The sequence below is a fragment of the Paralichthys olivaceus genome, chromosome 9 (assembly GCF_024713975.1).
Source record: "Paralichthys olivaceus isolate ysfri-2021 chromosome 9, ASM2471397v2, whole genome shotgun sequence".
Taxonomy (NCBI): domain Eukaryota; kingdom Metazoa; phylum Chordata; class Actinopteri; order Pleuronectiformes; family Paralichthyidae; genus Paralichthys; species Paralichthys olivaceus.
This window is the reverse complement of record NC_091101.1, coordinates 26,701,405-26,727,267: the sequence shown is the minus strand read 5'-3', so window position 1 is coordinate 26,727,267 and position 25,863 is coordinate 26,701,405. Positions and strand designations below refer to the sequence as shown.

The 25,863-nt window shown below is 43.4% G+C and overlaps 3 protein-coding genes across 3 annotated transcripts; 1 reads left to right on the top strand and 2 right to left on the bottom strand.

Annotated features, from left to right (window-relative positions):
* Positions 1–1,280: 1,280 nt before the first annotated feature.
* On the top strand, positions 1,281–16,157 carry emx3 (empty spiracles homeobox 3). Its single transcript, XM_069531938.1, has 3 exons — positions 1,281–2,085; positions 11,352–11,536; positions 14,601–16,157. Exons 1-3 carry the CDS (start codon positions 1,716–1,718, stop codon positions 14,766–14,768), a joined length of 723 nt encoding a protein of 240 aa, XP_069388039.1. The 5' UTR covers positions 1,281–1,715; the 3' UTR covers positions 14,769–16,157.
* On the bottom strand, positions 6,881–10,035 carry LOC138411515 (VID27-like protein). Its single transcript, XM_069532072.1, has 3 exons — positions 10,012–10,035; positions 7,246–7,590; positions 6,881–6,886 (listed from the first exon to the last, which is right to left on the bottom strand). Exons 1-3 carry the CDS (start codon positions 10,033–10,035, stop codon positions 6,881–6,883), a joined length of 375 nt encoding a protein of 124 aa, XP_069388173.1.
* LOC138411476 (uncharacterized) lies at positions 11,547–13,532 on the bottom strand. The gene has a single exon (XM_069531937.1). It carries the CDS (start codon positions 13,152–13,154, stop codon positions 12,378–12,380), a length of 777 nt encoding a protein of 258 aa, XP_069388038.1. The 5' UTR covers positions 13,155–13,532; the 3' UTR covers positions 11,547–12,377.
* Positions 16,158–25,863: the final 9,706 nt, after the last annotated feature.

Below are 25,863 nucleotides of genomic sequence, written 5' to 3'. Positions count from 1 at the left end.
CTTCAGTCTGTGTGGACAGTGTCTTCAGTCAGTGGGGACAGTGTCTTCAGTCTGCGTGGACAGTGTCTTCAGTCAGTGTGGACAGTGTCTTCAGTCTGTGTGGACAGTGTGTCTTCAGTCAGTGGGGACAGTGTCTTCAGTCTGTGTGGACAGTGTCTTCAGTCTGTGGACAGTGTCTTCAGTCTGTGTGGACAGTGTCTTCAGTCAGTGTGGACAGTGTCTTCAGTCTGTGTGGACAGTGTCTTCAGTCAGTGGGGACAGTGTCTTCAGTCAGTGGGGACAGTGTCTTCAGTCTGTGTGGACAGTGTCTTCAGTCTGTGTGGACAGTGTCTTCAGTCTGTGGACAGACCAGAACATTTCTTCATCTTCTTTCGTCAAAATAGAAAAGTGATAGTTTCGGACAGAGACAAACGTTCCCATGGTCCTCTGATGGCTGTCATGGCGACGACATTCATGGAATCACTTCCTCTTTAGAAAGTTTTCGACAAAGTAAAAGCACATTTGTTTTGTTGCCTCAACGCTTATGGAGCTGAATTACAGAGCTTTTATTTTGACAGGTTGTGAACTTGGGTGTGAAGATTGAGTCGTTCAGTGAAACATTCCGACTTAAATCAAATCCTCACAGAGAAGATCAAGAAACTTCAGTTTCATCTGACTCCAGAACACGAGATCTCCAATGCAGATAAACCAGGTAGGATGAACACAAAGTGTTCTACCTTCCCTCTGCACACAAACTCTAACAAGAGACAGCTTAAGTGACAAACTTCTTCTTCGTTGGTGTCACCCACCAATTAACCAGACAAAGAAGAAGTTTGTCACTAAATTCACTTAATGAAAAGAAAAACGAGGTTTGACTCTTGAACCAGTGCAGCTTCTGTAATGTGGTTTTATTATATGATATATGAAAGGTGTGTGTACTTTATACTACAATATCTATATTACACTATGTAGTAAACCTATCCATTATATTATATAGTACACACACCTTGAATATGTAATATAATATTAATATACTATAATATTAGGTGTGTGTACTATATACTAGAATAGAATAGAAACATATCATAATAATATTATATTCTGTCACTTGTTAAAGTTGAGTGTTTTAGAAACTGGTTCAGAGTGAAGTCAGAAACTTTGTGTTCATCCTCCCTGGTTTCTCTGCAGGTTTGAGATGGAGCTGAATTTTCTTTATCTCTGTTCAGATTTATTTTTCTCTCTCTTCTGTTCGCCCCATGAATAAAATGGCAGTGCGCGGAGCAGCCAGTGCGCATGCTCAGCGCACCTCTGCGGGGCAGGGCAGGTATCAGTGCGCCGCCTGGAGACGGACTCAGTCCAGCGGGCAACAGGAGACGCAGGGAGACACCGACTGATCCGAGTCCTGTGGTCGCCACGTTCAGCGCTCTCTGCTCGGCTGCAGCTCGGAGGATCCGTGCGCTCTCCCCGGAGACTTTGACAGGAGTTGGTTCGGTTGTGGAGCGGAGAGGAGCGGAGCTTAGAGCCGACACAGACACCGCCCCGGACCCAGGTGAGAGGGAACTTCAGCCGCCTCCAGGTGCGAAGGACCGGGATTGGTGCAGGGTTTTACGCACGGGCGGACACCGGGGAGCGGCATGTCTCTCCGGGGGCAGCTGGCTCTCTGAGTCCGAGGAAGTGGACGCAGAGTTTGTATCATCGTCCCCGCGTTCTCCGTGTTCAGCTCCAGGTTCTTTACGATGTTTCAGCACAGCAGCCACAAGAAATGTTTCACCATCGAGTCTCTGGTCGGGAAGGAGGCGAACGGCCACGGCGGCGGCTCCGGGGATGAGCCCATCCGGCCCACGGCGCTCAGGTTCCCGGAGTCCCTGCACCCCACGGCCGGGATCTTCGGCTCCTGCTTCCAGGGAGGCAGCGGCAGGACTTTGTATTCGGCCGGGCCGGACATGGTGCTCCAGGAGCCCGGGGCGCACACGCAGAGCCCCGGTGGTCTGCCGCTGCACCCGCTGCAGATCCCCCCGCAGAGCTTCTTCAGCCCGCAGCACCGGGACGCGCTCAGCTTCTACCCCTGGGTCCTGAGGAGCCGGTACCTGGGCCACCGCTTCCAAGGTGAGGGGGGGGGGGGGGGGTCATTTAGTTTCGAATGGTTCATTCTTTGATTTGATGTGTTTTCATTTCTGTCACTGATTAAAAATACTTTTCATCCTTTATTATCATTTCTTCACGATTTGTCTTGAACATTTTCTTCGGACCGTGTGAGACATTTAAATTAAACAGTTCTTCTATCATGAGAAGATCATGAGAAGATCATGAGAAGATCATGAGAAGATCATCTCCTCATATTGAATCAACAGGATTAAAGATTCTCAGGGTTCTGCAGATCAACAGTTAATTATAATATAAATTTTCCTTCTTTCATATTCACTCTGGATTTATTGATGGAGCCTGTTCATCGCGGATGGTTTGATTTATTCTGAGGCCTCGTGTTTTTCATTTTCCGTTAAATTCCGGTGAATCGTGGATTTAAACACGTGTGAAGGTGAAACCAGGTCAAACAGCAAATTACACAAAGATGTAAAGTTATATTCAAATATTTTATATTAATACTTAATACTTTATTTAAACAGAATTACTCACTTATATTAAAACTTTATTTAAATTGTAGCTCACGCTGATATTTAAACTTTATTCAAATAGTAGTTGACGCTGATATTTAAACTTTATTTAAATAGTAGTTGACGCTGATATTTAAACTTTATTTAAACCTGTTTGTTGCTAAGCTTCTATCAAATTACTGCTTCATTTACAAATGGGAAATTAATTACATACGTGAATGAGCTTTTTATCACCGCGGGTTTATTATTGTTGATTATTGTTCATTTTAGATTTTTTAAATTTAATTTTCGACTTGAATGAAATTATAGCAAAACCAAAAAATTATTATAATATTTAAAGAATCAGATAAAATTTTTCTTTTTTCTGATTATAAATTAACTTTTTAAACGATAATTTATCTTCAAACTAAAAGAAAAATCAAGCTGATGAGGTTTCACATGAAACTCACACGTTCGTGTCTCATTTAAATAAAAAAGAACATTTAGTGTTTGGTGTAAAATCAAGATTATTTCCAGTGTATATAATGATAATGATGATAATGATAAATGGTTTATAATAAAAGTATAGAGACGCTAAACTGAAGCTTTCATGTCTGTAGTAAAGTTACAAGTAAAATTACAAGGTGACGTAGATCAAGAGAAATTTAATTACTGAGTTTGTAACGTGTCAAACTTAAAATCATCTCGTTTAATTTAAGTGATATTTAAAAAAACATTTGTTGTCGAATTAAAATTAATTTATTCTGTTTCTCAACATTTGTGACAAAGGAATCAGGAGGAATTGTAAATTATATATAAATAAATGATGTAATTATATTGATCAAATATCATTAAGACATATCAACACTGTGATCAGATAGAATCATGATATTATTCCTATGAAATTGAATTAAATGATATAAATATTGACAATAAATGAATTAAATGAAGAATAAAACATGTAATGGTATCAACATTTTCATATCTATAAAATAAATACAACAATGGATGAAAACAAATAAATATTTGATGTATATGTTTTATATTAAATATGATAAATACAGATATGTGAGCTGGACGTGTGCTCCTGATTTTTAAACATGGTTTTTATTGAACTCGTATTTAAACTATTAAAGTGTGACCGATGTCTGACTGACAGGAAGAAAACCTTTTTGCATCAGACGTCATTTGTTCATTTGTTCATTTGTTTGGTTTGTTTTTAGTCTGTTGTGTGTTTTGAATTATTTTATTTGTTTAACATCCAGTTTCCCTTCGTTTTCCTCTCAGCTTTAAATCTGAAAAGCTCAACTTCCTGTGCGTTAATGTTCCCAGTAAAGTTTGATCATTTTTAATATTTAAAACGTTCAGTAGATTTAATTCTTGTGTCGTGTTGTTTTAAATCTTTCTTCGTGTTTCAGTTACATGTTTTAAAATTCAGACTTTCTTCTTTTTGTCTCTTTTTAAATTAAATATCTTTGAGTTTTAAACTTCGTTCACACAAAACAAAAACATTTTTCACAGTTTCTGTTGTTTTACAGAAAAAGATCGGTGATGAAAATGAGTTGAAATCACAGAAACAGTTTCCTCCTCAAGTTTAAATCCAGTTTGTCTTTGCTCTTGACCTTTGACCTCTGGGTTAAAGCTCAGAGCAGTGCTGTCAGCTGATTGGTGTTCGTCACTGTCAATCACCGTAGTAACGGTGCTGAGCAGCTTTTCTCTGTCCCAACAATTAATTGATCAATTAATCAATCAGAAACAAAGTCAGTTTCCTAAAATAGAAGTCATAGATTTTACTTTCATTAACGTATTAATTATTGCTGTTATCAAACTTTAAAAAAATATGAAGTTATTCACATTTTTAGTTTTTATCTCATCTTTTATTTTTCAGGTTTTATTTAAAGATATTTTTCTCATATATCGACATTTTATCATCCAGCTCAGTGAAAACAAAATAAAACAATTTACATACAAATCTAAAATTAAAAATAAAACGTATAAAACCTGTAAATCACCTTTCTCCAGTTTCTGGTCATATTGAATGTTGTAGTTAATCTACAGGATTAAATTCTTAATCTCAGTAAACTGTTTAAAAACTCTGGATTATCACAATGTTTTGATCTTCTCGTGAGAAGGTGACATTTTTAAAATACATGTTTTTGATAAAGCTGAAATATAATAATAATAATACTGCTAATAATAAACTTTAGTTATAATATCTGTTGTGATGTCTCACTGTTAATATCTGGTTTGTCCACACGCTCAGTTTATTCTGTAGTTGTGTAACGATCACGTGCAGTTTGTCAAAGAGCTGCTGGTGATGATGTGTATTCACCTGTGACACACACACACACACACACACACACACACACACACACACACACACACGGTGGATATCACAAGTGGAAGTTGCTGCTGCTTTTAATTGTTATAGTTTTATTGAGAATGTTTCTTGTGTGATTGAACGTTTGACGTTTGACCGACAGTGAAACTGAAGCCGTTGTTGTGTCAGTCAGAGGAAAGTCAAAGTGTTTTCTGTGGAGATGCGACCGGTTGAACCCACGTCTATTAAAATGACTCATATTCAGATGGAATTAAAACTTTAATGACAACATGGCTGCTCTGGAGATAATTAGAGCCTGCTGCTGTTGACTCTGTTACATGAGGCTGCAGTTAATGATTATTGTCAACAAGCCGGAATAGAAATGTTTGAAAAGAGTCGTCACACGTTCTCGGAACAAGTTAAGTCACTAAATTATAATTTACTATCAAAGAAAACTGAAAAATAACTGAAGCAGTGAAGTTTCCCTCGTTATTGATTCTGTTCATCGATTCATCGTTTCAACTTTAGTTATAATTTAAATTGTGGCTCTCGACGCCTTAAAAACTGAATAAGATCAAACAAAAAAATAATAGTATTTTAAAAACGTCTCTGTGATCAAATATTATTTATTATATTATTATGAACTGACCACGGACATGTTCCTCACATGGTCCTCACATGTTCTTCACATGGTCCTCACATGTTCTTCACATGTTCCTCACATGGTCCTCACATGGTCCTCACATGGTCCTCACATGTTCTTCACATGTTCTTCACATGGTCCTCACATGGTCCTCACATGGTCCTCACATGGTCCTCACATGGTCCTCACATGTTCCTCACATGGTCCTCACATGGTCCTCACATGTTCTTCACATGGTCCTCACATGTTCCTCACATGTTCTTCACATGTTCCTCACATGGTCCTCACATGTTCTTCACATGGTCCTCACATGGTCCTCACATGTTCTTCACATGTTCCTCACATGGTCCTCACATGGTCCTCACATGTTCTTCACATGTTCCTCACATGGTCCTCACATGTTCCTCACATGGTCCTCACATGTTCTTCACATGTTCCTCACATGGTCCTCACATGGTCCTCACATGGTCCTCACATGTTCTTCGCATGTTCCTCACATGTTCCTCACATGGTCCTCACATGGTCCTCACATGTTCCTCACATGTTCTTCACATGGTCCTCACATGGTCCTCACATGTTCCTCACATGGTCCTCACATGTTCCTCACATGTTCTTCACATGGTCCTCACATGTTCCTCACATGTTCTTCACATGGTCTTCACATGGTCCTCACATGGTCCTCACATGGTCCTCACATGTTCCTCACATGTTCTTCACATGGTCCTCACATGTTCCTCACATGTTCCTCACATGTTCCTCACATGTTCTGGAGGCTCAGTCATCGTTAAATATTGATTATCTGGACATTGATTCATTAATAATAGTAAAACAATCACAACCAACTGATCATGAAAATTTAATCAGCTGCTTTAATTGTTAAACACGTGTTGGACAGAATCAGTTTTTTAACTAACTCTAACTAACCCTAACTAACTCTAACTCTCACTAACTCTAACTAACCCTAACAAACTCTAACTAACTCTAACTAACCCTAACTAACTCTAACTCTAACTAACCCTAACTAACTCTAACTCTCACTAACTCTAACTAACCCTAACTAACTCTAACTCTCACTAACCCTAACTAACCCTAACAAACTCTAACTAACCCTAACTAACCCTAACAAACTCTAACTCTAACTAACCCTAACTCTCACTAACCCTAACTAACTCTAACTCTAACTCTCACTAACTCTAACTAACTCTAACTCTAACTAACTCTAACTCTAACTCTCACTAACTCTAACTAACTCTAACTCTAACTAACTCTAACTCTAACTCTCACTAACTCTAACTAACTCTAACTCTAACTAACTCTAAACCAAGTCTTAACCGTCAAAAAGTCAATTTAATTCTTGAGAACCAGACAAAGATGGTGTTGAACCAAAACTGGACTCATAACTATAGATAGAGACACACACACACACACACACACACACACACACACACAGGTCCCCCTCTTCCTCTTCCTCTTCCTCTTCCTCAGTTACTTCTCACTTGTTTTTCGTCGTCGTCTCTTCTCATCTTTCATCTTCTCCTGCTTTTGATTTACACATATTTTACTTTTCTTTCTCTCTTTGTCACTCCAGCCTCCTCCTCTTCCCCCTCTTCCTCCTCTTCCTCCACTTCCTCCTCCTCCTCCTCCCCCTCTTCCTCCTCTTCCTCCACTTCCTCCTCCTCCTCCTCCTCCTCCTCCTCTTCCTCTTCCTCCGCTTCCTCCACTTCCTCCTCCTCTTCCCCCTCTTCCTCCTCTTCCTCCGCTTCCTCTACTTCCTCCTCCTCCTCCTCTTCCTCTTCCTCCTCTTCCTCCACTTCCTCCTCCTCCTCCTCTTCCTCCACTTCCTCCTCCTCCTCCTCTTCCTCTTCCTCTTCCTCCTCTTCCTCCACTTCCTCCACTTCCTCCTTCTCCTCTTCCTCTTCCTCCACTTCCTCCTCCTCCTCTTCCTCTTCCTCCACTTCCTCCTCCTCCTCTTCTTCTTCTTCCTCCTCCTCCTCCTCCTCTTCCTCCTCTTCTTCGTGTGATGAGACTCTCGTCGTCTTGTGATTTGTAAATATTTGCTACAGACAGAGAAAAAACCAGCGAGCGTATGATTGGCGGCTCAAAGTTCTTCGTCGCAGTGTTTACGTTCCTCCTCTTCCTCTCTCATCGTAGCAGCTGATTCTGTTTGTCAGAGACAGGAAATGAGCTCCGGTCGATCTGCGGACTTCCTGCCGCTCAATCAAAGATTTCTTTAGTTTGAGTCCACGAGTGAAACGTTGTGTTCAGCAAAAACCAAATGATGACGTGTTTAAAGGATGATGGGAGTTGTAGTCTTCATTGTGAGTCAGTTGTTGTTGTGAAGCAGTGAAGGATGATGGGAGTTGTAGTCTTCATTGTGAGTCAGTTGTTGTTGTGAAGCAGTGAAGGATGATGGGAGTTGTAGTCTTCATTGTGAGTCAGTTGTTGTTGTGAAGCAGTGAAGGATGATGGGAGTTGTAGTCTTCATTGTGAGTCAGTTGTTGTGACGCAGTGAAGGATGATGGGAATTGTAGTCTTCATTGTGAGTTAGTTGTTGTTGTGACGCAGTGAGGGATGATGGGAGTTGTAGTCTTCATTGTGAGTCAGTTGTTGTTGTGAATCAGTGAAGGATGATGGGAGTTGTAGTCTTCATTGTGAGTCAGTTGTTGTGAAGCAGTGAGGGATGATGGGAGTTGTAGTCTTCATTGTGAGTCAGTTGTTGTGGTGCAGCAGTGAAGGATGATGGGAGTTGTAGTCTTCATTGTGAGTCAGTTGTTGTTGTGAAGCAGTGAAGGATGATGGGAGTTGTAGTCTTCGTTGTGAGTCAGTTGTTGTGACGCAGTGAAGGATGATGGGAGTTGTAGTCTTCGTTGTGAGTCAGTTGTTGTTGTGAAGCAGTTTGGGATGATGGGAGTTGTAGTCTTCATTGTGAGTTAGTTGTTGTTGTGACGCAGTGAAGGATGATGGGAGTTGTAGTCTTCATTGTGAGTCAGTTGTTGTGGTGCAGCAGGATGATGTGATGGTCACTGACACAACCCAAAGAGGATATGACGCCACCAACAGGCGACTAAGTGAAATGTTAGCTTGATTAAAACTGAAGATTTCTGCAGGTTTGAAAGTAAAAACTTATAACAGATGATTTAAATGTTGAAAGTTCAAATATTCACTTTGATGGTTAAATAACGTTTGTTAGAAATCTTCAGTTCATCATCTGTTAACATGTCAAAATAAAAGTACACTGCATGGCCAAAAGTTTATGGACAACAGCATTCACTCTTTTTCTCCCGCTGCAGTTTTTTCTTGTTGTTTTGAACCTTTGCTCCGACACAAACGTCTCTGACCTGTTGTCGTGTTGTTGAGTCCATTAGTGTGTAAACTCTGCAGCACGTTGTCATTAGCTGCTTCCAGAATGTGAGCCGGTGTTTAAAAAGGGTCGACACCTTCAAACTAAAAGTCATTAGAGGCTGAAAACAGGTGGGAACAGTTTCTTTTTCACTGAAGACTCATGTTTACAGTTCTTCTGAAACTTCCTCTGCTTCTCTCAAAACAAGAAACACAAACTGAAAAATTCATTCTCTCACAAAACCTTTAACTTTGTCTTCCAACATCAAATCATTGATTCGAAACTATTTCATCTTTCACTCACATCAAATAACACACGAAGCAGCTGATGCAGAACCACACTCAGCAATCACTACACACTACACACAAAACATACTGACACTCGATCCAGTTAGAGTAGATCCAGTTAGAATAGATCCAGTTAGAGTAGATCCAGTTAGAGTAGATCCAGTTAGAATAGATCCAGTTAGAATAGATCCAGTTAAAATAGATCCAGTTAGAATAGATTCAATAGATCCTACATCGCCATCAAAGTTTCAGTCACTTTCTTGTTCAGGGTTTATGATGGTGGAGGACAAACACGAGGAAACGTCTTGATGAACCATGTTCTTTTGCTTGTTGTGTGTTAACGTTGACAACAGGCTGTGAGTTGTGTTCAACCTGTGTGTGTCAGTTGTGTTGAGTTAATGATAATTTGTTGAGAGTTCAGCAGATGAAGTGTTTAAAGTTGTTTTGACAGTTGATAGTTTTGTTCTGAGAATTAAAGTAAATTTAGTTTTACTGAATATTTTAGTGTCAGGTTTATTTATTTGTATTTATTTTTTATCATAATGATAATGCTAATGTTTGTTATGATTATTATTAAGTGGGTTCATTTTGGATCTATTTTACCACCAAGTTCGATAATTCTTCTTAGTCCTCCTGTATATGGCGATAAAATAACTGAGCATCTTCTGTGACTCTGCCGTCACCACTGTCTCAGACCGTGACGACCTCCGTGTAAACTTGTTGCTACATTCAAGCGTCGTCTCGTGTTATTTGACATTCAACAGAAATCAACCTTCATATTTGCAAACACAGACGCTGTCAGTCGATTCCCACTTTGCATGTGAATATCACTTCAAGCCGCTGCTGGATACGTGTCGGCCTCCGATGCACGGCATCATTGTCCCCTCGGCCCCTGGAGGCCACCGACCAACCGACTCTTTTGCGTGCGGCGTGGCGGCCTCCTTTCAGCCGAGCGGCGGCGGTTAAGCGAGTTCTTTCGTGGATTTGTTTTTATGTAAACTGCTTTGAAAGATTATCGTGCGATTACAATAAAGGGTCCGAAAAATAAAGCAGATGTTGAATGTGGCTTTGGAGGACGAACGAGACAAAGAGACTGCGTCCATGTTTTTCTGACAGCGTCTCGCTGAGATCAGGATTCACCGAGTCGACACGTCCGATAAACAAATGACTGTCGGTTTCTCACTTTTCTGTGGCGAAGAAATCAAATGACTTCATCAGTGAAAAGTAAAATTAGATGAACCATCGGGGGAAAATACAAATGATCAAATTCTACTTGTACAGTACACACATACATTTTAATAAGTATTTACATAAATACGACTTTGTGTTTATCAGCCGATTCTGACGAGCTTCATATTTCAATACTCATGTTCTTGTTAAAGTGTCTCATTAAAGACGTCTGCTCCATGTTGAGATAAAGTTCAGATCAAACAAACTGTGTTTGATCAGAGCAACGAGCACGAGCTCACGTTACCCATGATTCATAGCTCTTCCTGTCAGTGACACCGGGTTGTAGAAGAGTCATAGAATTTCATTATCTTCAAACAAAGGTTTTACATCAATTATAACATAAACAAATAGATAAAATAGATTTTGGAAACAGAAGCTCCTCTTCATAATGCGTCTCAACACATTTACGTCTCACAACAGATACAAGGGAAAAACTTTGAGTTCAAACTTTATTTAAAAAGTCGTTGAAACATCGAAGCAGAAGAAAAACACTCAATCTATTCCAGATGGGTGTGGCCTCTCAGGGGGCGCCAGCCTTTCAACACCAACCCAGTCAATTCCTCAGGTGGGTAGTTAACTAAACTAAACTAAACTAAACTTAACTTAACTTAACTTAACTTAACTAACTACCCTTCAGACCTGCACTGATTCTTTATGACGACCCTGAACATCCTGGACGTCAGTGAGGCAGCAGGTGGTTAATCAGTCGTGTGTTTCTCTCGTGTTCTTCTTCCTCTGATGCCGTCTGAATATCCGGAGCCAAGATGGCGGCTGTGGAGACTTTGTCCCAGTTGCTCTTTGTGCGCTGCTTGTTTTTCCACCTGTCAGCGTGAACGTCCTCAGAACAGACGTAAAAGAGTTGAAGTACGAGAACTGAGACGCTGGTTGAATTTGAGCTGTCACCTCCGTGTTTATTGTGTGCACGTGTAATAAATTATTGTGTGTGTGTGTGTGTGTCCAGGTGATGACACCAGTCCGGAGAACCTGCTGCTTCACGGTCCGTTCTCCAGGAAACCCAAACGCATTCGGACGGCGTTCTCTCCGTCTCAGCTGCTGCGTCTGGAACGAGCCTTCGAGAAGAATCACTACGTGGTTGGAGCTGAGAGGAAGCAGCTGGCCAGCGGGCTGTGTCTGACCGAGACGCAGGTAGGCATGATGGGAAATGGAGGACGTGTGTGTGTGTTTGTGGAGAGAGAGAGATTTGAATCTGGAACCCTTCCTCTGAAAACGTTTCCATTCAAACGTCCTCGTCGTCTCTGGAGCTGATCAAGCTCCGAGGAATGATGGGGGGTGGGGGGTGGGGGGGTAGTGAGTCAGCAGTTAGTCCTTTCTCCGTCTCTCACTGTTTGTCATCAGGTCGCCACAGCGATACGAACCCTGACGCCAGTGAAACGACGTGAATCATCCGCAGTTATTTATGAGCTCATTTCACAGCAGGGGAGGATCCATCAATCAGAGGATCACAGACATCAGCGGTTATTAATCACACGTTAATCACCTTCAGAGACAATAAGGACGAGCGAGCGGCGTCCGTGTGGGAGACGAGGGGTTCGACCCAGAAACGCTAACGTTTGATAAACGCTGAGTCGCCATTTACATCCCAGTAAAAACAGAAATGAAGCCACGGTGTGAAAATATGACTCCTGAGATCCATCAACTAATCATGTGACTCCTCAGATCCATCAATCAATCATGTGACTCCTGAGATCCATCAACTAATCATGTGACTCCTGAGATCCATCAATCAATCATGTGACTCCTGAGATCAATCAATCAATCATGTGACTCCTCAGATCCATCAATCAATCATGTGACTCCTCAGATCAATCAATCAATCATGTGACTCCTCAGATCAATCAATCAATCATGTGACTCCTCAGATCCATCAATCAATCATGTGACTCCTCAGATGAATCATGTTCTTATTGCTTCTCTGCTTCTTCTTACACAAACAGTTTTAGGACCTGTTTTAATTTCTCTCTCTGAGTCAGATGAGAAGTTTTAAGAGCTGGTTCATGAGGTGATTAGCGCAGCTTAGCTTAGCATAAAGGCTTGAAGCAGTGACGTTGTCCTCATCCTGTAGTTTAGATGATTTCACTGTAAGTTTACACAGACGCTCGTAAATCTCACAGAAGAGACTCGGTCCTCTCTGACTCAGCTGAGACAACACATGACATCGTGGAGACGTTGATCCCTCCAGGTCAGTGTCACCTCGAGGACACGGAACTGAACCATCAACCAACAAAACATCTTTCACTATTCCACCGCAAACACAATAAAGTTTGCAAATACAAAACTCAAAACAGTTCCACGTCCATCTCCTCCCCTGGTTCCTCCTCTGGTTCCTCCTCTGGTTCCTCCTCCTCAGGTTCCTCCTCCTCTGGTTCCTCCTCTGGTCCTTTCTCTGGTTCTTCCTCTGGTTCCTCTTCTGGTTCCTCCCCTGGTCCTTCCTCTGGTCCTTCCTCTGGTCGTTCCTCTGGTCCTTCCTCTGGTTCTTCCTCTGGTCCTTCCTCTGGTCCTTCCTCTGGTTCCTCATCTGGTTCCTCCTCTGGTTCTTCCTCTGGTTCTTCCTCTGGTTCCTCCTCTGGTCCTTCCTCTGGTTCCTCCTCTGGTCCTTCCTCTGGTCCTTCCTCTGGTCCTTCTTCTGGTTCTTCTTCTGGTTCCTCTTCTGGTTCCTCCTCTGGTCCTTCCTCTGCTGGTTCCTCCGGTTCTTCCTCTGGTTCTTCCTCTGGTCCATCCTCTGGTCCTTCCTCTGGTTCCTCATCTGGTTCCTCCTCTGGTTCCTCCTCTGGTTCTTCCTCTGGTTCCTCCTCTGGTTCTTCCTCTGGTTCCTCCTCTGGTTCTTCCTCTGGTTCTCCCTCTGGTTCCTCCTCTGGTCCTTCCTCTGGTTCCTCCTCTGGTCTTTCCTCTGATTCTTCCTCTGGTTCTTCCTCTGGTTCCTCCTCTGGTCCTTCCTCTGGTTCCTCCTCTGGTCCTTCCTCTGGTCCTTCCTCTGGTCCTTCTTCTGGTTCTTCTTCTGGTTCCTCTTCTGGTTCCTCCTCTGGTCCTTCCTCTGGTTCCTCTTCTGGTTCCTACCCTGGTCCTTCCTCTGGTTCCTCCTCTGGTCCTTCCTCTGATCCTTCCTCTAGTCCTTCCTCTGGTTCCTCCTCTGGTCCTTCCTCTGGTCCTTCCTCTGGATCTTCCTCTAGTTCCTCCTCTGGTCCTTCCTCTGGTTCTTCCTCTGGTTCTTCCTCTGGTTCCTCCTCTGGTCCTTCCTCTGGTTCTTCCTCTGGTTCCTACTCTGGTCCTTCCTCTGGTCCTTTCTCTAGTCCTACCTTTGGTTCTTCCTCTGGTTCTTCCTCTGGTTCCTCTTCTGGTTCCTCCTCTGGTCATTCCTCTGGTCCTTTCTCTGGTTCTTCCCCTGGTTCCTTTTCTGGTTCCTCCTCTGGTCCTTCCTCTGGTCGTTCCTCTGGTCCTTCCTCTGGTTCTTCCTCTGGTTCCTCTTCTGGTTCCTCCTCTGGTCCTTCCTCTGGTTCCTCCTCTGGTCCTTCCTCTGGTTCTTCCTCTGGTTCCTCTTCTGGTTCCTCCTCTGGTCCTTCCTCTGGTTCCTTCTCTGGTCCTTCCTCTGGTTCTTCCTCTGGTTCCTCTTCTGGTTCCTCCTCATGGCTGCAGGCAGAAGTCTCCTGCAGAGTCTTCGCTCTCTTGTTTATTAAACAGACACTCACAGAGGAGTTAAAGTCTGACATCACACCACAGGTCCACAGAAGATCATTTACCACAAGTTGGGACTACTCTCTCTTCTCTCCTCCCCCTCCCCACCATCTCTCTCTCTCTTCTCTCCTCCCCCTCCCCACCATCTCTCTCTCTCTTCTCTCGTCCCCCTCCTCACTATCACTCTCTCTCCTCTGAGACAAAACAAAAAGAATATATTTTTTTATTTTTCACACTTCATCACGTGTCGTCACTGAAAGACTCGTAGCTAGTTCAACACTTGACGTCTCGACTGTTTTTGTTCTTGTCTCTGTGGGAAGTTAAAGTAACTGAAGAGACGATATTAAATTTATAACAGAGAAATAAAAGTGTGAACTTCATTATAATGGATTTTACATTGGCTCATCTCTGAGGTCAAAGGTCAGAATATTCCGAGAACACGGATAAACAGAATTGAAACATGTGAAACGTCTGTTTTTGTCATTTGAACTGAAATGTTTGTCTCCGTGTCTCCGCCCAGGTGAAGGTGTGGTTCCAGAACCGCCGGACAAAGCACAAGCGTCAGAAGTTGGAGGAGGAGTCTCCAGAGGCTCAGCTGAAGAGGAAGGGCAGTCAACATGTTAGCCGCTGGAGAGCCGCCACGCAGCAGGGCGCCGGCGAGGACGTGGACGTCATCAGCGAGGACTAGACTGCAGCACACACACACGCACACATGCACACACACGCACACACACACACACCTCTCTGAGGACTAACGATCCCTGAACGCATCAGGGAGTCAGAGAGACACGGATCCTGTTGACATGACGACGGGAGCAAAAAAACTCTCCTCAGCCAGGAGGGCGGAGCCTAAAAAAAACTGTGACTTCCTGTCAGAGTTGGACTGAAGAAGAAGATCTGACGCGTGTGAGCGGCAGAAATAAAGAAACAGCTGTTGACTGAAAAAAAAACTCGATTTTGGTGCCAAACAAAACCAGCGTCCTGAAAAAAGAAAGTGAGGATGAGAGCGAGAGGAGAAGCTGCGTCGCTGCCGCAGGTTTGTGAGCGTCTGTCGACAGCAGACGGACGACGAGTCGCAGGAAATCTGCTCAACACGTCTGGAGGAAGAACGTTCACCCTTAAAGTTTCTTTTAACTAAAGTAAAAATCCTCCGTCTGTGACGATCGCCACTGTTCACACCTGATTTCAAACCGTCACTGACGTTTCACGTTGACAGAAACGTCCTGCAGGGGGCGGCATTCTTCTTTTCTCCCTAAATCTGTTTAAATTCAATTGTCTCCGTCGTTATTTTAGATAAAAACAAGTTTTCAGTCTCGTCTCATTTGGCTCATGTTCGTTTTCCAAATTCAACCAAAAATGAAATCCCGAACATGAAAAGAGTCTCCCCCCCCCCCCCCATGTCTCTCTTTGGTTCCCACTGAATCTTTGTAGTTTCATTCAATTTGCTGAAGAAAAACAAGTTTGTTCATTTCATCTCAGTTTTTTTCTGTCGTTTGTCTGATGGAAAAAAGTCACATGACTCGTTGGTTTGAGTAAAATATTAAATCCACTTGAAGGCAGCACCCGGTCGAACGTCGCCACAGCTTTTCTGTCGGAAACATAAATGTTAAACTGTTTCAGGTCGTTGCTCAGCGGCACTGCGGCAGATCTGCAGCTGATCCTGGATCAGTTTCACTTTTCACTGCTGTGAACTTTTTTTTTTTTATTGGAAACAAAAAAAACCAGTTGTAGTTATTTATGTAAAAAAGGATTTGAAAAGTATTCTATGCATCTGATGTGTAAATAACGATGATGATAAAAACAACGTGTTTCTCTCTTCCTCCGTTTGTTCTGTTCATTTCTTCTTCTTGGACAGATTTACCTCATCATCTCCACATGTAGCACTTCTTCTTCTTCTTCTTCTCTTTCTTTTTCTTCTTCACTCTCTTCTTCTTTGTCATTTCTCTGTTTTCCTCGTTTTAGGATGGAATGCACTAACACTGTTTGACTCTGAAAAATAATAAGAAAGAAACTTTGTACTTCCTGTGTTCACATTTGGAAAAAATATAAATAAAATGAAATCAAATACAAATCTTCATTTTTGAATCAATTTTAATTTCTTCTGTTTATTTGGTTTAAATTGTGTATTTGAGATGAAAAAATGTAAATGATGAATCAGTGATTTTAAAGCTGATGAGCTTTAATTTGGATTAAATATAAGGACTTTGTTTTAAATTTAAAACATTAAATTCCTGTAAAATCGACTTTATTATTAGTACAATTATTTTAACATTTTCTTCTGTCTCCATTTTAAAGTTTTCCCTCAAACATGAATCATGTGAACATGTTGAACATTAAACAGAAATATGAACAACAATCCTTCAGATGTAGAAAATGATTTAAAGACAGAATCTTTGTTTCTGTCAGTTTAAGGAACTAGAATGTTGTTGACGACTGTGTCCTGATGCTCTGAGTGATCGTCTTCTCTCACATCTATTAACATCTTGTTCCTGAATGTTAATAATAGTGAAGTGAATCAGTGGGAAAGAAGTTTCAAGGTGAAACTGAGTTGAATGTGTCAGAACGAGCATGTTTCAGTTCTTGACTCTAAAATAATATGATAATAACATTAACCCTGATGGTTCTGGATCAGTTTTAAACCCACAAACCACAGATGAGTTAGTGTGAAATCAAACAAGATGAAATAATGAAGGTGAACGGGACACGGTGACGTCACAGGAAAACAAACTAAACCTCACACGACACGTTAGAAATCATCATCAGACTGAATCAGCCCCCCCCCCCCCCCCCCCCCATCCTGTCGCTGATACCTGTCTGTATGTTGCTGCTGTTGCCATGGAGACGTTTCAATATTCACACTGAGAGGAAGAAATCAAATAACAGATGGTGGAAATCATGTAGGTGCACGATCGACAGGAACAAATGACCTCCTCTGAGTGTGTGTGTGTGTGTGTGTGTGTGTGTGTGTGTGTGTGTGTGTGAGTGAACCATGGCGGTTAGTGACAGTTTTTAATTGAATCATCAAACCGTCATGTTAAGCAGATTTTGAGGTTCAGGAACTTAAGAAAATGTCGGAGTGAGTCCATGTGAGAAAACTGCAGGAGAATGTCTGGAACCTTCGGTTTTCTTCAGAAGAGAAACACAAACTCCAGAAAGTGTCCTGACTCTACTTCTGGACGTTTCACAGAGTTTATGAATCTTTGTTGACAGTAAGAAAGTAATACATTTATAAATTATTGAGTACATTTCCAGGCTTCGTTTATCGTTGAAGTTTCTGTTTCGTGAAGTTTGTTTCTCACTTGTTGAGATTATCGTCCTCTAATCAGCCGAGAGCCACAATTAACGTCAATCACCAGGACCTCAGCGTGAGTTGAATCTGAGGGGCTGACGTTAATCAAACTATTTATCCAAAGGACACAAATTAACCAGCCGCTCGTTATCCAACCTCTAATCAGGCTAATAGACTTAATGGCTGCAAATAATATCAATTAACATCAGAGGCAGTCGTTAGCCACTTTACCTGCAGCTCAGCATCACGACCGACAACATGATCACAACACAATGGACGGAGATTGTGACAACGAGGTTTCAGCCTGTTTTTAAACAATAAAATAAATAATCAAAACCAAACATAGTTGGGTTTGTGAACGACACTACAGCCAGCCACCAGGGGGAGATAGAGACACTTTGTGTCCTCCATCTTTATTTGCAATCGCTGGTCATCGCTGACAAACATCGTGACGACTTTTAGATGCAGAACGATTCGATTTTACTTTAAGTAATGACTGCACATCATAAACCCTGTCTCCTCCATGTTAGCAGATGGGACATGACGTGTTGGTCAATGTATCGATGACAGAGTTTGTGAACTTTATGTTTTTTTACTCATGTCATGTCTCGTTAGAGACAAATCGATGAACTGATCAGTGACATCACAACCTTCAGGAAACGAAACGATCAGTTGAACTAAAAGAAAAACTGACGAACAAAGAAATTGTTTCCTCGTCAGCCGCTGCACGTGCAGCAGCAGCAGCTGCAAAAATGACGATGAGAAAAATGGAAAGTCCATTAAAGTCCATGATTCACGTTTGTCGATAATCAGGCTGCGTTTACGAGCCACGTGCACTGCTGCACCTCGGTAACGGCCAGGTAACTTCCTCCACTCGTCAACTGTCAGGTGAGTGACGGGCTAATGCTCCTTCATCAGCTGAGCCGACGACAACGTTCTCCAAAATACGGGAAAGACGGAGCCGCAGGATGTAAACAGTGATCGGCCTCAATCGATGTTTGTCCCGATGTTTCCTCAACACCTCGTCTGACCTAAGACACTAATCAACCCCCACCCTCCCCCGACCAAACGCCCAACCCGCCTCGAGTTGTAACTTCAACTACAACATGGAGCCTCTCGTGTTGCCATGGCGACAGGGCTGTTGGGTTTGATTTACGAGCGCTATGACGGGATAATGACAGGCTTCGGCGCTGTGCTGCCAGTGAAGCTCGTTTATAGACCTGACGAGCTGGTTCAGGCGGCGCAGACGCTGCTCCCAGATCAGCCTCGAACCTCTGCAGACGATGGAGAGCGCCAGGAGGAAGAGCTAATCCTGAATCAGCGCCTTCAGGCAACCTCGCCTCCGCCGAACGTTTCCGAAGACGCCACCTGGACGAGCTTCTGCGATTGGCTGTTGAGGAGAGCAGGGTTAATGATAGAGTGCCTCCAGTCACGGAGCTCTGCCAGTAAAATGTTTTTTTTTATGAATCAGTGAAAGAGCTCAAATTAAGTGTAATGACAACCGAGGCTCCGAGAGCTGCAGAACACTGATTAAGATAATTACACTTGATCATAGAGAAAAAAACATTTTAGTTCACGTTAACGCTCCAGACGACGCTCGCCGTGATTTAGAGCTCAGGTTTATTTCCATGTTGCTTCATCGACATCGGATGATGGGTAAATAAATCATTCCATGTTTTCACACAGACTTTTATCAGTAAGGGAAGTTTCTGATAAAAAAAAGTTGAATGGAAAGTTTCTGATGAGTGAAATACACTCTAAAAAAATTATTAGTCTTTAAGCCTTAAAATGTTTATTTGACTGATGATGTAAAGAATCATTTTCTGGTGATTACAAGATAACGAGCTTTGATTTCTGGCTGTGAAAACGATGAGATCATTATTTTCTCCTGATGATCCAGAGGAGAAGGTTTGGTTTGTTCTAACCTCAGAAAAAAATAATGATGAAGAAACAAAACGTGTTTTAACGACAGAACTGTTCAGCTGCAACGTTTCCAGGTGAAGGTGAGAAAGTGAAGACGTACACACACACACGCACACACACACACACACACACACACACACACACACACACACACACACACACACACACACACACACACACACACACACACACACACACACACACAGCTTCCTGTCACCTTGTGCAGGATGACGTCAGCTAACCTGTCGTGCAGGTAAACAGAGAGAAAACACAAAAACACTAATTATACAAATGTTTGAAATACAAACAGTCGGAGACAGAGCGTCGGCCTCCAGCGAACGGCGACTGTCACACGACCACATCTGTCAGCAAAGCAAACCAGCATCCTCAAAACTGCTGAGTCGTGATGTCTGAGGCCGCAAGCTCCGACAGCTGAGTGAGGATGGGCGTGTTCTGACATTTAATAATGACCATCACACAGTAACACACAATAACACACAATAACACACAATAACACACAGTAACACAACAAACAGCAGCAAACGTCACCTCAGCCAACCAGTGACATCACAGGAAACATGGTCACGTCTCAAGTTAACGACCAGAGAAGATGAAGAAGAAGGAGGAGAACAAGAAGAAGATGGTGGAGGAGAAGACTTTTGACTTTTAAATAACTTTAATTAAGACACATTGTCAAACAAATCCTAATTTCTCAAACAAATTTGGAGAAGACAAAGGGATAAAAACCATAATATACACGCACACATCAGACACCAACCCTCAAACCAGAGCCTGGTTCTCCCCCAGTGAGCACAGGACCTGCCCCACCCCCCACACAGCCCTGAAACCCTCCAAATTGTTAGTCAGTGTAAAATACGCATGTTCGATACTCAGCCGAGCTGCCACCGAACCCCTCACACAGCCGACAGATCCGTCCAGCCTCTCCCAGCCATTTTGTTTTTACGACTGATCCAGGTTGCCATCTTTGCATTAGAAAAAAGAAAATTCATTAAACCCATGGTATGTTTTTTTCTTGCTGTGTATTTGGGTCCGAACACAAAAAGTGGCAAAGAGAAAGCCTCTCCTAACCCCCCCACCCACTCCTGCAGCTGAACATGTCCGCTAACCTGGGACAGGACACCACTAAGTGCTCCAGGGTCTCAGGCAGTGGACAGAATGGACACCCCCCCTCAGTGCTTGGGTCCAGGTGAGCTCTGTATCTGTTTGTAGCTAGAGCTCCATGTATAATTCTCCACTGGGTGTCTGCCATCCGTCTCTCCACAGGAGGTTTATACAGGACCTGCCAGCTGCCACTAGGGGAATAGTCTGAGCCAAAAACCTCAGTCCCTCTGGACTCCCTGACTCCTTCGAGAGAGCGACAGTTCAGGACCTTCACGCAGCTGTGGTACAGTAGTTTCCCTCCACAGGTGTTGAAGGTGCCCAGTGCTGGAGTCCTGAGGGTTAGCAGTCGGCCGCTCTCTTCTCTCCACTCCCCCACTGCAGGACTCACCTTCAGGATAGGGAACCCGTATTCTTGTGTTCTGGTCCACTGGTCCGCCTGACTTTTGTTCTGGGCGAAGGTCCTCAAGGCTTGGGGCAGCGCCTGCCACACCTCGTCCACGAGGCTCCGCAGCACTCTGGTGGATCAAATTCCCGTCACCTCCGCCAGCCTCTCAATTGACGTCCGGGTCAGGTGGCCCAGCTTCACGATACCAGCCTCCCTGAACTTTTTCTTTACCGTTGTTGAAGTGGGTGTGGATGTCAGGACTGAGGTAACTAGGAAACCATTGTCAGACAGTGGCTCCTCAAAGAGCCACATCCCAGGCGTGGGGTCAGGAGGCCTCGTGAAGTTGAGCGTCCTCCATGCATCTATCACTGAGGTATAAAACTGCGTGAGTCCAGTTAGTTTGTGCTGCGGAGTGTTCAACAGGAACAGCTGTTTGTCATAACCAAGGCGTGCCACAGCCGACCAGCACAGTGTGGAGCCGTACAGGAGCCTCTGGGCGGCCTGCAGTCTAAAAGCAGCGGTCCTTGCGATGATGTCTGTGAGTCCATGGCCCCCCTCTGCCACCGGGAGGTACAGCACGGACGCCCGCACCCAGTGATGCCCCGACCAAAAGAAATCCACCAGCAGCCTCTGTAGTTGTTCCATGAGTCCTGGTGGAGGAGTGAGCACCTGGAGTCTGTGCCACAGGGATGCTGCAACCAGGTTATTGACTATCAGACTTCTTCCCCTGTAGGACAACTGGGGTAGCAACCATTTCCATTTAGACAACTTGACCTGCACCTTCCCCAGCACTCCCTCCCAGTTCTGCCTCTCTATCTCTTCACTGCCAATAAACAAGCCGAGGACTTTCAACCCTTTTACTTCCCATGTCAGGTTCCCAGGGAGACGGGGTACTCTCCCTGCGTCCCACTGACCAATCACACATGCCTCACTCTTTCCCCAGTTCACTTTTGCTGACGAAGCCTTCGCATACAATGAAAGACTGCCCTCTAACTCTTGTATGTCCTCCTGATCCTGGACAAAGATGTTCACGTCATCCGCATACGCTGACACTACTATCGGGGGGCTATGAGCCAGCTCAGGCAGACGAAGAAGAAGAAGGAGAAGAAGAAGGAGAAGAAGAAGAAGAAGGAGAAGAAGACTGGTCATGGAAAGGATCCAGCTGTAGGAGATGGAACATCTAAACAGAAGAGTCAACATTGTGCTTTCTTCACTCCAGGAGACAGAAGTTGGAGTAAAGGGTTAAAGTTTGATGCTAAGATGCTAATGCTAGCTCTGCAGCTATAATAACTCACAGACCTTTAAGCACCGACACGGATGAGACTGTTAAAAAACACGAGTCACAACAAAAGTCAAAAGTATCTTCAGGTGTTTCTTCATATTCCTGAAGAATGAAACACACCAGAGCCAAAGATGATTAAAGTTCCTGAGGGCGATGAGGAAACATGAGCGGATGTGAGGATGACGTCGTGGTGAAAGCGTTGGTTCGTCCTCTGTCATTCATTCCCTCTGATGCAAGTCGGCACATGTGATCCCACACGGGGAAGACGCTGGAGGCAACTCAGGGGCTCGGGGGGGCGCCGCCGGTTCAGATTCCCAGAAACCAAAAGTATTTTAAAGTTTCTATTTTCACCTGATACACTCACACGTCTGTGAGAGTTAGAGGGAGTGGACCGGTGGGAGAGAAACGACATCTGCTACAGGAAACCATGTGGTCAGAACAAGATGGCTGCCTTCGTCTCCCGGAGGTTTTGGCTTCTTTTCTGGAATAAATAAGTAAAACTAATAAAATCTGAATCTTAGAGTCCAAAACAGTGACTCTGATGAAATCGAATGAAGCGTAAACACAGTTTCACAAACTGGAGGAAGAAGGGACAAATCTTAACACCGTTTACTTCACTGATGCTAATTAAAGACGATTTTTATTTAAATGAGCTCCTTTATGCTCGTTAGCGCACCTGTGCTCTGTTCAGCTAATTAAAAACCAAATCCTGCAAATTTCTGCATCCGCTGACGGAGGCTCTGTTACCAAATACTGAGCAAGGTAGCACTGTGCTAATTAATGTTAGGAGGCGCAGGGTGCGTGTGTGTGTGTGTGTGTGTGTGTGTGCTCATTTACATAAACCTGTGCAGGAAAAGAGAAACACAACAGGACCTCCAGTCGTCATGTGTGAGTCGGCGGGCGGCCGCTGTTGTGTTGCCGCAGACCCTCGAAGCATTTTAACACCTGAAGTGGGCTCGTCGTCCTCTTCTCCTCCTGCTCCGCTTCTTCTTCGTTGGTAGCGGCGGCGTTCAGCAGGAGGGAGCCTCCATCCCTCGTTAGACTATAAGTGATTCTGAGTCGATGTCAGAAACAGGTTCCTGCAGGTTACTCAAGATGAACGTGTAAATAATGTTTGGTTCCTCTGGATCAGTTGGGTGTTAATCACATTCAAGACAAAGGAAAATTAAATATTGCAACAATTAGCAGGTTTGATAGAGACAGTCACACAATGCTTATATTTAACTCTAATAAATGACTAAAACAGTGTCTGAGGAATTGCAATTAGGCCCCAACAGAGGTGTGGAGGAAGGCAAACAGGCTGGGAGCTAAAGCAGGGACAACAGAGGTGAAGAGAACAAGAGGTGAAGAGAACAAGAGAAGAGAAACTTGAGTTTCACTGTAAATTCAAAAAGAATCTGTCTGTGTTTGACTCTGACGGTGGATGTTTCAGGAGACGTTCGTGTTCTTCTTCTTCAGGTTTGATCATTTTAATGTTTTCATGCTGTAATGTTCAGAAAACCTTTCCTCACAATCTGCAGCTCCTCTCTTCAGCCTCTGTCTCTAACACGTGGTTTCAGCTCCTGTCTCTTTAAGACCCCCCCCACCTGATGAAGCTTTACCTGGCGTTGTCAGGGGGCGTGTCAGACTGGGTGTGTATTATGTAAATCTGGAGCATTGTGACATCATGATGTTTCGGATGTTAAATCCGTTTGTTAATAGTTGTTGTTAATAAAGTTTGACTCTTGTTGAAGGTTAAGATCAACGAGACAAACTGTGATTGTGAAAAAATGTGATTGATTGATTGATTGATGATTGATTGATTGATTGATTGATTGATTGATGATTGACAGATAACGACAACATTTAAGATGTTTACTGTAACTACAGAGTTAGCACCAATTGGTTAGCCTAGCTTAGCATAAAGGCTAGAAGCAGGTGAAGCAGCTGGTGCTCTGATTGCACGTTAATGACGTGTCATGCTAACGCAGCTCTGGCTCAACAACAATATTCACACCTGAGACTTTCAGTGTCACACTTAGTGTGGGAAATCTGAGCGCTGAGGTTTACAGCTTTTGTTCTTATGTGACCTGAACACTGAGACCATTTATTCACAGTGTAGGTTTCCGTAACGTTTCCCACGCGTACAAACTCGTGGATTTATTATCAAAAGTCTGATTTACAGACTTGTTTGTGAACATCAGCAAACTGAGGAAAGTGTGAGTGATAAGTGTCAGTGCATGAATGTGATTGGATGTCATGTGACACACAGCTGCAAATCAGCCAATCATCGCGTCGCACATCTCCGCTCCATTAATGTCTCTGCAGGTGAGTCTGTCATCAGCACTTTAATGACTCAGTAGAAACAACAAAGTGCAGGTGTTGTCACAGACGTTGTCAGGTGACCTCATCACTGTGAAATCTGGGCTCGTCATAAAACAACATTAAAACTGCATTTTTAAAACCATCAATCATGTTTATAGTCGAGCTGTAAGAATGACTCTTAATATGTTTTTCTCGTGGGTGTCAAAATTAAGCAAGTTGTCATGAAACAGAGATTTGCCAGGAACCACACCTGCAACATGTTGGTACAGTGTGAAGTCAGTGAACGCAGCAGGAAACCAACTACAACTGGCAGAAACACGTTCATCATCTTCAGGAAGTTTTATTTCACTGTCGATGCTTAAAATTCCTGTGAAACTTTATGGGAACGGTTAGATTCTGTTTTTGTTGGAGAGTGTCTGTGTTTCCTTCCTCATCGATTACATCTCTGCTTGTTGTTTCTCCGCCTCAGAGTCTTTTCACTCTGTGCGGTGCAGCCTCTGGTTTCTCAGCCTCAGTGAAGACATGAGCTCAGTTCATTTGTTTAAAAAGCTGCGAGCAGGTTAAGACGAGGCCTCGTTATCCGTCTTTTCAAACACTGACAGTGAACCCCCTCCCTCCCGCTGCCTGTTTGGCTGCAGCCATGCATGCTTAAAGCGGGAGGCGGACGCCACATCCTGCAAATTAGCCGGCTGATTTCCCTCGCGGGGTTTGCACAGAGGATCCCGACGCTCACTGCCAGGTCCTCGACACCGAGGCCAGCGTCACAGTGGCTGAGGGAAGATGGACGCCTAGGATTCAAAGTGCTCCAGCTGGTGTTATTACAGGCAGGGATTACCCAAATGTTCAGTGCACGGTGTGTTTATCTGCAGCAGCAGAGGAAGTGAGGGACAGTCGTCCTCAGAGGACACAGGACGAATCATGTCCTCGTCCCAACGTTCAGTGAGTCTCGCTGCAACAGTAACTGCAACACGTGTTTAGAAGTGAGTCAGAAAGTGACTTTTAAAAACACATTTACATGGACACTCGTATCCTGATAGTAACCAGAGGAAAACAATTCAAACTACGATCAGACACTGACATTTAATCAGCATGTTCAGATGAACTTCACCTGAGTTAAATCCTACTCAGAATAATCAATAATCAGATTAAGACATACGGAGGATTCTGGTCTTCTCATGATGTCGACATGTTGACGTCTTAATCTTGTTCAAACGTTTCTGGACGTGGACAGTAACTGATGACGTCACATGAGCTGAGTGTGAACAGGATGAAGAGTAACGAGGAGCTGAAGCAGCATCGTGAATGAAACTATTTCAGGTTCTGGTTTTAAAATGTCGGACGTGTGACGTCACAATCAGAATCTGTCACATGTGGAAAGAACGTGAAGGAAATATTCTATCAGCTCATGTAAACATCAGAATCAGATTAATGTCTAGTTCAGAACAAAGTCAGATTATTGGCGCAAACGTTGTCATTGA

Bases quoted from the DNA above. Each gene is read 5' to 3' on its own strand.
- emx3 (XM_069531938.1), top strand. From the start codon at position 1,716: ATGTTTCAGCACAGCAGCCACAAGAAATGTTTCACCATCGAGTCTCTG. The intron at 2,086-11,351 runs GTGAGGGGGGGG...GTGTGTGTCCAG, and splicing joins CCTGGGCCACCGCTTCCAAG to GTGATGACACCAGTCCGGAG. The intron at 11,537-14,600 runs GTAGGCATGATG...GTCTCCGCCCAG, and splicing joins TGTGTCTGACCGAGACGCAG to GTGAAGGTGTGGTTCCAGAA.
- LOC138411515 (XM_069532072.1), bottom strand. From the start codon at position 10,035: ATGCCGTGCATCGGAGGCCGACAC. The intron at 7,591-10,011 runs GTATCCAGCAGC...CTCTGTCTGTAG, and splicing joins CGTGCATCGGAGGCCGACAC to CAAATATTTACAAATCACAA.
- LOC138411476 (XM_069531937.1), bottom strand. From the start codon at position 13,154: ATGAGGAACCAGAGGAAGGACCAGAGGATGGACCAGAGGAAGAACCAG.